The sequence below is a fragment of the Penicillium odoratum genome (assembly GCF_028828045.1).
Source record: "Penicillium odoratum strain IBT 22623 chromosome Unknown utg000008l_segment0_segment0, whole genome shotgun sequence".
Lineage (NCBI taxonomy): Eukaryota > Fungi > Ascomycota > Eurotiomycetes > Eurotiales > Aspergillaceae > Penicillium > Penicillium odoratum.
The window spans coordinates 2569290-2582996 of NW_026643150.1; the positions used below are offsets into that span (position 1 = coordinate 2569290).

The following is a 13707-nucleotide window of genomic DNA, read 5'->3' on the forward strand; positions in this document are numbered from 1 at the left end:
CACTGCTATTGAGACTACCGTAAATTGGTGTCAGACAAATCAAATCAGTATGTCCTTATCAGTGAAAGCTATATGGCTCGAACTTCCAAGTTTGAACTTCGTATTGTTTTACGTGGGGTCCGTTTTTGTATGGGGGAGATAATTGCCTCGTACAAACCCGATGCCGCTAACTTGATCCAAACCTATCAAATAATTCCCTCTTTCTCGCTAGTTTTCAAAGCCAGAATATAACTGGACTTGAAGTAAATTAAAGGAGCCAATTGAATTGTCAGAACGTTATCCGGCTATGCCAAACATACAACGGGCGCAACGCCTCTACTTATATGAGATATTTTTCTACTCGTATCATTTTGTTTCCAGTAATCTTCAGCTAAGGTACATCTCACGATTTCTAAAATCCCTGACACGTGGGAACCCTGTAGCTGTTGGAGATAAGAAAAAAAGAATCACTTATCAGGCACTGATGCCATGAAATTTCAATATGGTGCCCCAAAAGTTGACCATAGCATTTCCTTCTCTTCTCCTCTTTCCTCTTGCCTCTCTACCTTCGCGACCGCGTCCGCCACCTGCATTTTCTCATTGGCCTCAGTCTAGCCTCTGTGAATCAAAGAGTATTCACCATGGCGGATTCGGGAACAATGACACCTCACTCCGAAATCATCACTCCTGACGACTCCAAGGCAGCTGATGTCGAGATGAACCCAATCCCTGACATAAAAGCAGTGGAAGAAAGAGATTTCCGCCACAGACAGGTACAACTGCCAACTATCGCACAAGACAATCAAAACAGTACTGACCTTGCATGTCCAGGAATTTCAAGGATGGAAACTAGCATGGTTCGTGACAATCATCTTTCAGTCAACCCAAGTTATCGACACGTATCTAATCAAAGAACCTTTAGGCTCACATACCAGTCACTCGGAGTGATTTACGGTGACATCGGTACCAGTCCTCTCTACGTCTACTCCTCGACATTCACCAGCGAACCAAGCCACGACGATGTCCTCGGTGCCGTCTCCCTTGTCATATGGGCGCTTACCATCATGGTGACCGTCAAGTATGTTTTCATCGTCCTTCGCGCTGATGACGAGGGAGAGGGTGGTACCTTTGCACTATACTCCCTTCTCTCGCGATATGTATGTGTGATGAAAAATGCTAGAGACTCGAATTGGACTGACAGCTTCTGCGAATAGGCTAAACTGGTACAATATGATCCTCGACACTCGGAGTTGGTGCGGATGGAACGCTACAACACGAATGATCTGCAAAAGCCCAATTTGATGACCCGCAGCATCATGGAGAGAAGTACTGTGATCAAGTGGCTTCTCAAGGTGGTCGGGGCCTTTGGCGTTGCGCTGATTCTGGCTGGTATGTTTCAGTATGCCACTGTCAGGAGTTTGTTCTGTTAACACTTGTTTCATAGACGGTGTTCTCACTCCAGCGCAGTCGATATTGGGCGCTATTCAAGGGTATGACAGGAGCATAAACTCAAGAAATACCGACTCGTGCTAATGAATCTACAGAGTGACTGTCGTGAATCCGAGTGTCTCTATATCGGCAACCATTGGCATTTCCTGCGCAATCTTGGTGCTGGTTTTCGCCATTCAGCCATTTGGAACTAGCAAGATTGCTAGCACCTTTGCGCCGATCGTTATTATCTGGATGCTCTTTAACCTTACATTTGGAATCTACGTGAGTACACCGCTATGAAAATTGAACGTAACTTACTGATGCTCCGCTGCTAGAACCTGGTGATGTTTGACGCATCTGTCTTCAAAGCCTTTTCTCCCTACTTTGCTGGTGCCTACTTGGTGCGAAACAAGCATGATGGATGGCTATCACTTGGAGGAATTCTGCTTGCCTTTACCGGTGTGGAGACTTTGTTCGCTGATCTAGGAGCTTTCACCCGAAGGTACGGACATGCTTCCATGAAATTCAAATGCAAGATACTTACGTCTCGTTCAAGGTCTATCCAAATCTCATGGCTCTGCTTTGTCTACCCGTGTCTCCTGTTTTCGGTACGCTCAAAAACTGGATGCAGCTTATATTTCTCTATGAAGCTAACATTGTGAAGTACATTGGCCAAGGCGCCCATCTCATGGTTCATCCTAGCGCCTACACCAACCCATTCTATCTGACTGTCCCTCCTGGCATGATCTGGCCCAGTCTTATCATCGCTATTCTAGCCTGCATTGTTGCAAGCCAGGCGACCATTACTGGAGCTTACCAGGTTTGTACATGGATCTGCTTCTATCGAGGGTTACTAACAAGACTATAGCTGCTGTCTCAAATCATGAAACTTTCCTATTTCCCTCAAATCAAAGTCTACCATACATCAAGCACTTTCCACGGCCAAGTTTACATTCCGATCGCGAACTGGTTGATGATGATCGGCACAATTGTCGTGACCGCAGTCTACAATAACGTATGTTTTTCGTCCCCGGCCCATCGAGCCATTTCGCTGACCTTCGGATAAGACCACTAGACTTGGCGAGGCCTATGGAGCATGCGTTATCCTAGTCTCGTTCCTCACCACTTGCATGGTGGCCGTCGTTGCGCTCATCGTCTGGAGACTGCCAATCTGGGTAGTCATTCCTGTTTTCATAATTTTCGCCCTCTGGGATGGCATGTTCCTCTCTGCCGCTCTGAGTAAGGTGCCACACGGAGCATGGTTCACCCTGATGCTGGCTGTCATCTTGACGTGTATCTTCATCCTCTGGCGCTATGGAAAGGAACAGCAGTGGGAGGCCGAGGAGTCCGACAAAGTTCCTCTCTGGCAAACACTCACACTGCACGACAAACAGCTGCAGCTAAGGAGCGACCCAGAAGGCCCCATCAAGCGAACCAGAGGACTTGGAATCTTCTTCGACAAATCTGGTAGTGCCGTGAACACCCCAACTGTCTTCCTCCACTTCCTGCAAAAGTTCAGCGCCATGCCGGAGGTCACGGTATTCCTTCATCTGCGGCCCCTGTCTGTTCCTACAGTCGCTCCCGGAGAGAGATACACAGTGACCCGGTGTTTCACAAAGAGCAATGACTCCACTAACCAGCCGATCCCTAATTGCTATCGCCTGATTGTACGACATGGATACACCGATGAGATTATCACTCCAGACCTGGGAGTCCTGGTTCTGGATCTGGTACGCACTTTTCTGAAGTATTCCGATGTCACCAATGTTACCGAAACGGATGCATTGAGTTGCGCTTCGAATTCGCAGGTCATCTACATTGTGGGCAAGGAGCAACTCAAGATCGAAGCGGAAAGAAATTATTTCCGTCGCATGATCCTTTACATATTCCTACTCATCCGGGATTCCAGCCGCACCAAGGTTCAGAGTCTGAACGTTGAAATGGAGCGACTGATTGAAGTTGGCTTCGTGAAAAAGATGTGACAAAACAGACATTATGTCTTAGATAATTTGGATAAATTTCAAATGAAAGTTTTTGAGCAATAGTTCCTTACAGAAGCGCCCTGCATCGGCTTCCATGCCGCGGACATACTGATGGTCTTTCAACCCCTAATCACAACATCTTGAAACCACAAATCGGGCTGTTTTCGTACCATGGATCATTATTCAAATTTTAATGATAGAATACAGACGGACGAGTACTGAAATGCTATGTATAATAACTGATCCAAAAAAACTACGCCCGCCATGTCATCCCAACTTCGACAAGAACCAACCCTTAGGCCGTTACAAAATGGTACGGAATCTGAATGACTGGAAGAGCAAAATGACTATCCGCATGATAAGCAGCAAGAACAGACTCACTACATCATAAATGGCCAAGCTTGCAACATGTAGTGAGTGTTCTATCAGTAATATACGCAAGGGGCAGTCCCAGTACTCCCACAATTCCTCCTGGGCCGCCACTAAGCGTTACTCCTGTGATGCAAGACCCTTTGTGATCGCCTTGCTGGAGAACCCGGTTTGTGTATCGACGAGATGGCTAATTCCCTATGGGACGAATTCAATATATCAACGTTGTCATCCAGCATCCAAAGTGCTCTTTCTCGTGCTGGCTAGACTAAAAGGAGAGCCTGACAGAAAGCCAAAGAACAGAACCCTTAAAACGAAATTTCTACTAGCATAAATATCTGATTTCGTTCGTACCACCTCATATTTGTTGATGGATCTGAATATAATAAACAGGTAGGATATAGGCGAACTGGTTAGCTTCTACTAGGCGTGACACTAGTATATAGGTATCAAAATCCCATTGAGGCTAGCGCTTTTAGATACTACTAGTATATACTTAAGAAAGTATTCTTCTGTCTTGTATCTTTAACGGTTTTACGGATACTATACTTTTTAAATTATTTATTGAGTAACTCCTTTATTACTATAGAAGGTGGCTAGAGCCAAAGTCTGTGCTTATTATGGACAATATATCCTTTATAATTCGGACCGAGTTAAGTATTTATGCTCTGATATTGGTGTTAGGTTGCTGTATCTCCTACCTTACTCACCAGATTTTAACCCCATAGGAGTTTTTCGCCGAGCTGAAGGCTTACATTAAGAAAACTTGGCTAGATTATGAAAAAAGTCCTAGCCAAGGGCTCTATGTCTTCTTTCGGTAGTGCGTCTATGATATTGGTGCAAAACAGCAGAGCGCTGAAGGTCATTCCCGCTATGCAGCTTGAAAGAAAGAGAAAACCTAAGTAGCCACCGTTCTAGGAAGCGAGGCCTGTGTGGTAAGCTAAGTCGCTGTAATATCCCTCTCGATCTATGATCTCGCACCAGTTTGCTTTGTTCTTGAGGTCCATAAATCAATGATGTTCTTGTATTCGGGGCTGACACTATTTCTGGCGCTCGCTCTATCTATCTTTTAAAGCATGATCGCTGACGAGGAGGCTGGGCAAATCGAGTCTTTTGAGAGTTCTGGTCATCTGACCCAGTCGTTTGGCCTACCGTGTCTTGCTTTATGCCATTTGACAGACATTAGTTATAAAATGCATCCCGCTCTCACATTAGTGTTTGCATCTGAAGAGGATAAGCAGGTCTCACTTTCATACGTCGGTTTGAAAAGGCGCCGAAGAATTGAGAACAGTTTATGCCACTCACCGCCGATAAACGGTGAACTCCAGACAGAGGAACCCAATGTAAGCAGCCAAGAGCACTAAACCTGCATTCCTCCCCATTCCCAAAAAGATGACTGCACATAAGAGCAGAGAGGACACCCACACTACCACCAGCTCAAAAAGCACAATTTTATCCGCCTCTTGTACCTGGTACCCCGCCACTGCAACGACACCAACACAGAGCGTCAGCAGGAAAATGTTGCTTCCTGCCGTCGTCGCAGCCATAATGCCGTCGTGGCCGCGAGAACCACTGAGTATTGCAACTAATTTCTCTGGGAGAGTAGTGGCAAAAGAGACAACCGTCAGACCGAAAACGGTTCCCGAGAAATGCAGAGAGTCGGCGATGGTGACGGCACTATGGGAGAGGATGTATCCTGACAAAGAGAGCGAGATAAATCCGAGAGTGAGTTGGAAAATGTGGTAAGTAAGGCTTCTGCTTTGTCTGCTCCTTTGGTCTGTTGATGACGGCGTATGTTCATTCTCAATAAGATGGTCGTTCTCAGAGATAGTGGCATGATTGACGGATTCGCCGTCATCACTACCGCTGTATTCCCCGTAGCTATCACTGTCGGATAGCTCTGGGGGCGAGGCTACACCTTTGTAGATGGCATAGATGATAGAGACGACATAGATCGCAAATATGGCAATCAAAACCCCACCGACAAACCGGCTAAATTGATTAAAGAATGCCAGCACCACGAAGAGCGTCGTAACCAGAAACAGCAGGGCCGAGTATAATTTTGCGCTGCGGTCAAACTCCAAACCATGGGGATAAAAGAGTAGCCCCAAAGAAAAGGCGCCGAGAATGTTGGAGATAGTCGAACCTATGATATTCCCAAGGGCTAGTGGACTGCGATGTTGCAGGATGGCGGCAACCACCACGGCGAGCTAATGAGTGGATTAGCCAGAATAGATAGTGTAGTGAATCGGATTACGTTAGGTTTCAGACCTCTTCCCATTCAGCGCCAGCTGTCAAGAGGGCAATGGCAGTTTGCGAGATGCCTAGGCGCCGCCCGATAATGACGGTATGGTCGATAAACTTGTCAGCACCATAGTCAAGAACAAATACGCCTGCAATCAAAGTGGCAACATTGAAACACAAAGCATCCCAATCCATTATTGTCTCTGAGCTTTTTGCATATGGGGAAAAATTGATGGTCTTGAAATTTAAACTTTAGCCTTAGCCTCTCCCCACCCTTCCATAATATTCAACTGGTTAACTCTCGGAAACGTGTCTTGTCTTAGTAAGGCTCCATCACGTGTGGAGTCAGGCCATAAAGCGGTGCCCGAAGTACCGAAGGTCATATATTTATGTTACACCGCTGTATTTAAACTTTTTGAATATTGCTGTGGTCATTGAAAGTTTCTTTCATTAATTGCTGTTGGGAAGGGAGCTTCTGAGATCTCTGTTCGGCAAGTCATGCAGCCCTACTCCGAGGCGAGGATACGAAACTCTCCGCCTAGAATAACTTGTTAAGAGAGTTCGATAGTCCACAAATCCTCCAATCGGTCATTTGATTCCCCTAGCCCACCATGAACCACAATAGTATTTGCACCGAAGACATCAGCATCAAACCAGCCCCGCGCAAGAGGAAGTTGTTCACCTTGGAGAACAACTTCCTCCCATTTCTTGCTTCTGATGTCAAAGGCCCATACGTCACTCAACATCTTTCCCGCTCCTTGGTGGCCCAGTGAACTAGGGCCATGCTCACCAAATAAGGTGATCAGGAATGACCGATCTTTCAGACGAACCGGCAGCAAACAACTCACGCTTCTCGGTGCCGGGCCTGCTTTGCCATCCGGTGAATAAACGTACGAAGTCCAAGAATTCGTTTCAGGGGAGTAAATGTCCACACTTCCTCCCTGCTCGGTATTCCCATCGAACCCATTCATCCGATATAACTTGCCATCTGTAAAGGCGACCGAAGTACCTCCACGTGGAGGATCAAATGCTGGGGAAAGTTCTGTCCAGTCTCTGCGAGAGAGGCTGAAAGCCCATAGGTCCGATAATCTTCCCTTTTCAGGGCAGCCCGCATGGAGGTAAAGTGTGTCTTTCCCGTCACTAGCCATACAGTGATAGCTGCGAGCGACCGGGAACGCCTTTGCGTTCGCGTCTGATGGCAAGATGAATGACCAGCTTCCTGCCGCGGGGTCGAATTCCCAGACCGCGCCCTGCTCCTCAATAGGTGCCATCGCAACACCGCCTCGTCCAGAGAATATATAGATCTTCCCGTTCAGTGTACAAGCTGCAGTCCCAACACGTGGCGAAGGAGATTGGGATGTCGCAGGCTCGGAAATAACTCTGGCATTCCCTAGATTATGGTAACGATTTTCAGTGTCATCGTTAAATTTCGGAATCCTCTCATTCATCAACAACTTACTGTTGTCCAATGAAACAGCGTGGATATCATTGTCTCGAGGCTCGCGTGGTCGCAGCTCCCCACCAAAAATGTACGCTTGATCACCAACAACCGAAACAATTTGTGAGGAGCGACGAAGAATTTCACTCTCCAAAATCTTGTGGCATTTTGCCAGGATTTTCGCCATTGAAAAGATAAGTGCTTGGATCTCCTGTGATTGGAGTCAGTAACAGGGAACAGAGAGGGGTCTAGGGAATACGTCTTTTTATAAATACGATGCATTGACCGACTCAGATCGACAACGGTAAGATCCAAGTAATCGTCCGGAGGTTTCGGAGGCTCCAGAGCGGCTGCAATAGTTGGGTGAATGCTGTCATGATTTGAAAGGGAATCTGAAACGCAGCCTCCGAAACCTCCGAGACCTTCGTAGGCTCCGCAACCGCCGCAACCTCCGCAACCTCCGAAATATCCATCCGGACTGCATTCCGAAAGCCAAAGCTACTGCTGACGGCCCTTTAAGGCCATGCCTCCAGAAAAAGGATTCAGTCCAAAGAGCATGCTATGCTGTTATGTAAGAGCAAGGGTGGTAACATCGTTGGAGGGGGAGCACTTTATGCACCTATCAATTTCGAAATTCTCCCGTTCCACCCACCTGAACTGGACATAGCGGCCCGAAATGCGGCTATTGATGCAACTAGGCCGAAAGATGCGGTGTCTTTTAGAAATACCTGATTTCAGAGACATATCTCTCGAAGGATACAGAGCGCGGATTATATCGCTTGAAGCTATTTGTCGGCGAAATTACGACGCCATGCTGTTGCAGATATTCCATGTCCTACTAAAAAGAGCTATAATTCAGTGCAGGATTGATCGGAATCAGTCATTGCAGACTGCAAAGAGCTAGAGACTAAAAGTCAGACGAGAAGATCCTGTCCAGACCCCGTTCCCTTGAGCGCTGCAGGCGCTCGGGAGATATACACTTCGGCAGGTGTATCAAGTGTCCCCTTTGAATCCGTACGAATATCGCGTACAGCAGACCAGCGAATCCAGCAGCAATCACACTGATAAGGGCCGGCCACTTGAACTGATCCGGACGTGAGAAAACGATCGTGGAGACATAAGAGCAAATCTCGAATAGGTTCTGCCAAGCAGCTTCGATCGACGAAAAAGAGCCTCGCGCCTCAGCTGCAACACCCTGTAAGGTTCGATGAAAGTTAGGGGCTGACTCTCGTTCAAAAGTAGGCATTGCCGAGGCCGTAAACGACTCACTTCCTGGATAAGAATCTGTGCACATGAATCAAACCCCCGCAAGCCTAGCCGGCTGAGAATTGTACCCCCTACGAGACCCGATGCTGATATTAGAGGTTGGTTAGCATAAGTCCAAAAAATAGCCATGCCACCTGCTAGGCATGTAATCTGCCAACTCGCTAGCCAGATACCAGCACGAGTGGGCCCGATTTTCCCCATCAGCCAAGGCGCAACCCAGGTGGCCAACACCTCAAACACGACAGACAATGTTCTTGCAACTGCGATCTGCGTCGAACCATAGCCTGCTGACAGAAGCCAAGTGACCATCTGTCCCGCAAATGACAAAACTGTCAAGTAAAGCAACGCCCCAGCAAAGGACGGGAGGAACACTTGATGCCGAAAATAAAAACCAAAGTTTTCCAAAGTTTGCCAAACACCTTGACAGCAAGCTCTCCAGACCCGTTCAGAAATTCTTTGCTGAGCTTGTTCTACCGTTCGGAATCTCGGCGAGGAGGGTTTCGTTTCTTGTAGTTCTGGCACTTCATAATACACCTGAGGTAGAATGTTAGAACAGTGCTCTGCGAGGCTGAAAGCTACGTGCTAGAAATATACCTTGGCGATCGAGAAGTACTCCACCATGACCGAACAGACATTCATCCCGAGATTGACGAGAATAGCGGCCTCTGCTGACATGCCATCGATAAGAGCGATGAAAAGAGGCCCAATTAGTTTGCAGACCAAGTCAATTCGCCTCATTTGGGCGTTCATCGCTGTGTTGAATGGCAATTTAGCATGGAATGGCCAATCAATTATGAATCTTTTGAATTTGTACAACGCACTCCTGAGGCATTCATAATCTTCTCCGGCAACGACCACGACCTGCCAAATCATGTCAGCAGTGATCAGCATTGATTGATTGGACTGTATAACCCTACCCAATCTTTCTCTACAGAGATCAAATTCAATACAGAGCATAGCTTCTCAAAGCAAGCCAACAGCGTAAGAATTACCAGCAAGCAAGTTCTGACCGCTCGTTTCATTGGAAGGCCGATCGCTAGCAGATAGAAGATCACGCACGATGCAGCCACAACAAGGCGTTGTAATACTTATGTGGTCAGTGGTTTTGATCAACGGATGCGCTTTTCTCGATCTGTCCGAGAAGAGACTTACCGATTGAAAGCCGAACGACCTGCAAACGGTTGCCGACATCGATGTAGTGTCCCACTGCCGGGGCGAAGATGATCGCTGCCAGTCCACGAGAGAGCGCATAGGCAGACATAGGCAGCAGCGTTCCTGGAAAAATCGAGGCCAAATACAGTACGGCCCCAAATTCAAAGACGCGGGAATTCCAGGTTGACAGGAAGTGTGATGTGTACAGGCGATAAGCTATCCTGGTCGGAACCTTACCTTGCGCATCATTCCTATTCCCCGAAGGAGTAGAACCCGATGCTTCAGCATTTTCAAGATCGGTGATCAGAGGCGTGCGCTCATCCGAAGGTGGTTGCTGTCTTCGGTGGGCGTCCATTTTTCACACAGCTTATGGGAATCACTCCCCGAAGAATCCTTTTGCTGGGCCAAAGATTTTTGAGGATGAGAGTTTAATAAGGAATGACATTTAAAGTCAGGCGAGATCCATCGAGGGTCTGATGTGAATCCTCCTGAGCCATCGTCCTCGGTTCCGTTCGCCGCTGTTATTTGACAGTTGAAGTAAAATGGAGAGAACAGTCAACAGTTAATGGCTATGAAAGTATAAGGTAACCAATCACACGCGTTAATCGGAACCCACACCACATGATCCACACGTAAGCCCATCGATTCTTAGAACACGGCCTCCGAAAACTCCGAAGATTCTCTCCCGTGCGCTCCGAAAATCTACAGCCGATTGATGACTGCTCTCCACTATTATGCCTCCACAAAGGTCATTACCTCAGAAAAAAGCATGCGACGCATGCTATCAAAAAAAGGCAGGTGATTACCTCCATGTCCGAATGGAGGGTCTCCTACTCTGCCAGCTGTTCTGAAACTTATCACTTGCATCTAGATTCAATGCTCTCATCCTGACCCAAATGGCCCCTGTGAGTGGTGCAGTCATCGGGGGCTTGAATGCACTTTTAAGAGGGGTAGACCGCAGAAGAAGCGGCGTAACAGGTCTGAACTTTCCCAGTCCGGCACTGTGGAATCGCGTGCTTGTTTTAACACTTTCACCTTTTCGGTTTCCAGTGATGTACAGAATTTGTTCCATCGCGTTCAGCAGCTGGAGGATGTCCTGTCCCGAATTGATTCCACGCCAGATTCGGCGTGTCGAGATGTGTCTAATCCCGAGAAGTCGACGCCACCGGGTCTTCCTACCATGACAAGCGGCAGAGAGCGAAATACCGTTACTGCGAGCTCACTTTGCTCTACTAACTTGACACAAAGACCCGCTAACTCCTGTGGCTACCTCTCCAAGGATTGTAAAGCGAAGGATCACAGGTCCGCCACTCAGTGGGGACCTAACTGGTACTTCAATGGAATATCTATGTCCTCTGAAGCAGGCCGCCGATGGGTCTCTACAAGAACCGGCCAGGCGGTCACATGGGCCGATTTCAGTATTCCCATCATAGAATCTTCCCCGCCTTCGGCCCTTCAGCCACCTTTCTCACCAGAGCTATGCGAATTGCCGGACAGGGACGTTACACGAGAAATTATAAGCGCGTTCTTCAGATCCGGATTCATACTCCGCTTCCCTGTACTGGACGACATTTTGTTTGAAACGACGATGGAGACCGCCTACGGACCTGCAAATGGGCCTCTGTCCTCGCCTATACAAGTCTCAGCCAGGGCATGTGTCTTGAGCGCTCTATCCATTGCGTCTCGCGTAAATCCGTCGAGGCAAATCTCCCGCTCCATGGATGTGGACTTGTATGCAGCCAAGGCACATTATCTTTTATTGCACATAGTTGAAGATACTAGCTTGTCGACTCTCCAGACAGCACTAGTGTTGGTTAGTCCGGGTTCCATCGTGGCTTTCTTCTAATGCTTCAGAGATTCACAGACTGATATTCTGCATTAGCAAATACAGCATGCATTTCATGCCGACTGGCAAGGCGCTACCTTCTTTCAATCGATTGCGTGTCGCATAGTCTGCGCTCTAAGAGGACACCTCTACCACTTATCAGATCCCGTTGGCCTTCAAAGTTCCCGCTTAGAACGCGAAAATTACCACACTCGAATGCTGTTCTGGCTATGCTACATGCTCGACAAAGATATCTCAATTCGCACTGGCAGTCCTCCTCTTCTCACCGATGTCTATTGTGAACTCGACCTGCCTGATAACTATTTTGACCATTATACCTATTTACCGGATCTGGATACATCCATTGCAGGTGACGACGAAACCCACAAATATCTCACCCCCCATCTTCCTGGAGACCCTCGCCTTAGCCATCTGAAGGAGAAAGTCTGTCGACAGCTCTTGTCTGCCCGGGCCTCGAAGAATAATGATAACCAACTCCTTCTGAATATCCGGCAACTGGATGACGAGATAGAACACTGGCGGCTATCCATCCCCTTCAATTTTCGCCCTGCACTTTCTGTCTCGAAAATTACTTCACCAAACGCATCCGACGAAGGAATGCCGTATATAATCCATCAAATGTCTCTGCAATTGGACTATCTTTACTTGATAACCGTCATTCATACGACAGTGAGGAAATGCACCATTGAGGCCAGTGACGAGATTCCGGATCTGCATAGTGTGGTTCATTCGAGCTTCGACCTGTCTTTGATGGCTAGTCGCTCAACGCTATGGTGCCTAAGAATTCTTGTCAGCACAGTGGGGGAAGACGCGTTTCGGTAAGTATGTTCTTGGGGAAGCCTGTGCAAAGGATACTAACTGAGGCTGCAGGTTCGTAACATTGTATTCGTCTACAGCCGCCCTGTCACTCTTCCTCAATATAGTTATTCATCCCCTCGACTCACAATCGCGGCTTGATTTGGAGCTTCTTATATCGGCCGTCAACATGATACGAAATATACCTGTGCGAGCTTTGACGCAGGGCGAGATCACTCGTGTCCAAGAAACTGGCAGCTTCGTAATGAGGTTAGTGTGGCTTGGAACATGTGCAGTGACGAAGGCGGAAAAAGAGGAATGTGACCTTAGCTAGATGTCGCCAGTGGTCAAGTCAAACTGATCAAAGGTACCACCTTTCCTCCCTGTCATGATCAGTGACTGTACAGTTGCTGTTGACTGATTCTCCTTCGCACTTGGTAGCCACGCTTTGGAAATTTTTATCATTAGCTATAGCCATTAGCAATCTTTGGGATATTTGTGCTGCAGGGGAATAGATGCCAGAGATTGAGAGGTCGATGGGGCTTGAAGGGGCTCATATGAAGAGGCAGAGGATGTAAAGAAATTTCGTATAAGATATTTACGTTATTTGAACGTCACGTAATCTTTCTGGAAAGAAAAGGTATCTATATTTATGATAGCCTTTTAATCACTTGGTCAAATATAGCTCCGCACTGTTTCGAATACGGGCCGCAAAAAATTTTGTGTGTTACCTGGAAACCTATTTACGAACATCGATGTATGCTTATGAAGCAAACTAAGAGATACTCAGGGTGAGGGGATTGGCTTCGCTTATGAGAACAAAAACTATCATCAGGCAGAAAACTGAGCCCGCCGAAGCTGCTTCATATGCCCAGGCAACAACGGTCCTTTCTCTACTTGATTGTCCCGAGAAAGGGCGTTTCTCCAAAACGGAAATCATGCCAATGGCAGGAGAATTGGAAAGAATCTACCAAAGGCGGTCATCTCCGTCAGCTCGACAGCACACGCCAGCCAGGTACATCGGGCGCCACCCTTCTACTGTTTGATTTGATTCGATTCGATTTATTCCTCAGTCTTTCCACGACCTTGGGTCGTATGTAGCCTCCTAGCTTGTGTGTGCTGCAACGTTCAGCATGTACACAGCATTTCCAGGCAGCAATGTTCCTTATACTCAGGCAATAGTAAATAAGACTAATGTAATCTAT

The 13707-nt window shown here is 47.4% G+C and overlaps 5 protein-coding genes across 5 annotated transcripts; 2 read left to right on the plus strand and 3 right to left on the minus strand.

Annotated features, from left to right (window-relative positions):
• Window positions 1-620: 620 nt before the first annotated feature.
• N7520_011179 (potassium transporter) lies at window positions 621-3392 on the plus strand (the record flags this gene model as incomplete). Its single annotated transcript, XM_057145112.1, has 11 exons — window positions 621-752; window positions 811-836; window positions 902-1136; window positions 1194-1368; window positions 1424-1469; window positions 1524-1692; window positions 1746-1912; window positions 1967-2018; window positions 2075-2230; window positions 2279-2425; window positions 2478-3392. 11 exons carry the CDS (start codon window positions 621-623, stop codon window positions 3390-3392), a joined length of 2220 nt encoding a protein of 739 aa, XP_056990866.1.
• A 1670-nt stretch (window positions 3393-5062) lies between these two features.
• N7520_011180 (sodium:calcium antiporter) lies at window positions 5063-6200 on the minus strand (the record flags this gene model as incomplete). Its single annotated transcript, XM_057145113.1, has 2 exons — window positions 5063-5971; window positions 6033-6200. The coding sequence occupies 2 exons, from the start codon at window positions 6198-6200 to the stop codon at window positions 5063-5065; spliced, it is 1077 nt and encodes a 358-aa protein (XP_056990867.1).
• Window positions 6201-6556: 356 nt separating this feature from the next.
• N7520_011181 (Kelch repeat protein) lies at window positions 6557-7630 on the minus strand (the record flags this gene model as incomplete). The annotated part of the gene is made up of 1 exon (XM_057145114.1): window positions 6557-7630. The coding sequence occupies one exon, from the start codon at window positions 7628-7630 to the stop codon at window positions 6557-6559; it is 1074 nt and encodes a 357-aa protein (XP_056990868.1).
• A 720-nt stretch (window positions 7631-8350) lies between these two features.
• Window positions 8351-10216, minus strand: N7520_011182 (solute carrier 40 family transporter; the record flags this gene model as incomplete). The annotated part of the gene is made up of 5 exons (XM_057145115.1): window positions 8351-8638; window positions 8713-9243; window positions 9304-9570; window positions 9627-9796; window positions 9862-10216. The coding sequence occupies 5 exons, from the start codon at window positions 10214-10216 to the stop codon at window positions 8351-8353; spliced, it is 1611 nt and encodes a 536-aa protein (XP_056990869.1).
• A 541-nt stretch (window positions 10217-10757) lies between these two features.
• N7520_011183 (fungal specific transcription factor domain-containing protein) lies at window positions 10758-12836 on the plus strand (the record flags this gene model as incomplete). Its single annotated transcript, XM_057145116.1, has 4 exons — window positions 10758-10766; window positions 10856-11674; window positions 11744-12525; window positions 12578-12836. 4 exons carry the CDS (start codon window positions 10758-10760, stop codon window positions 12834-12836), a joined length of 1869 nt encoding a protein of 622 aa, XP_056990870.1.
• Window positions 12837-13707: the final 871 nt, after the last annotated feature.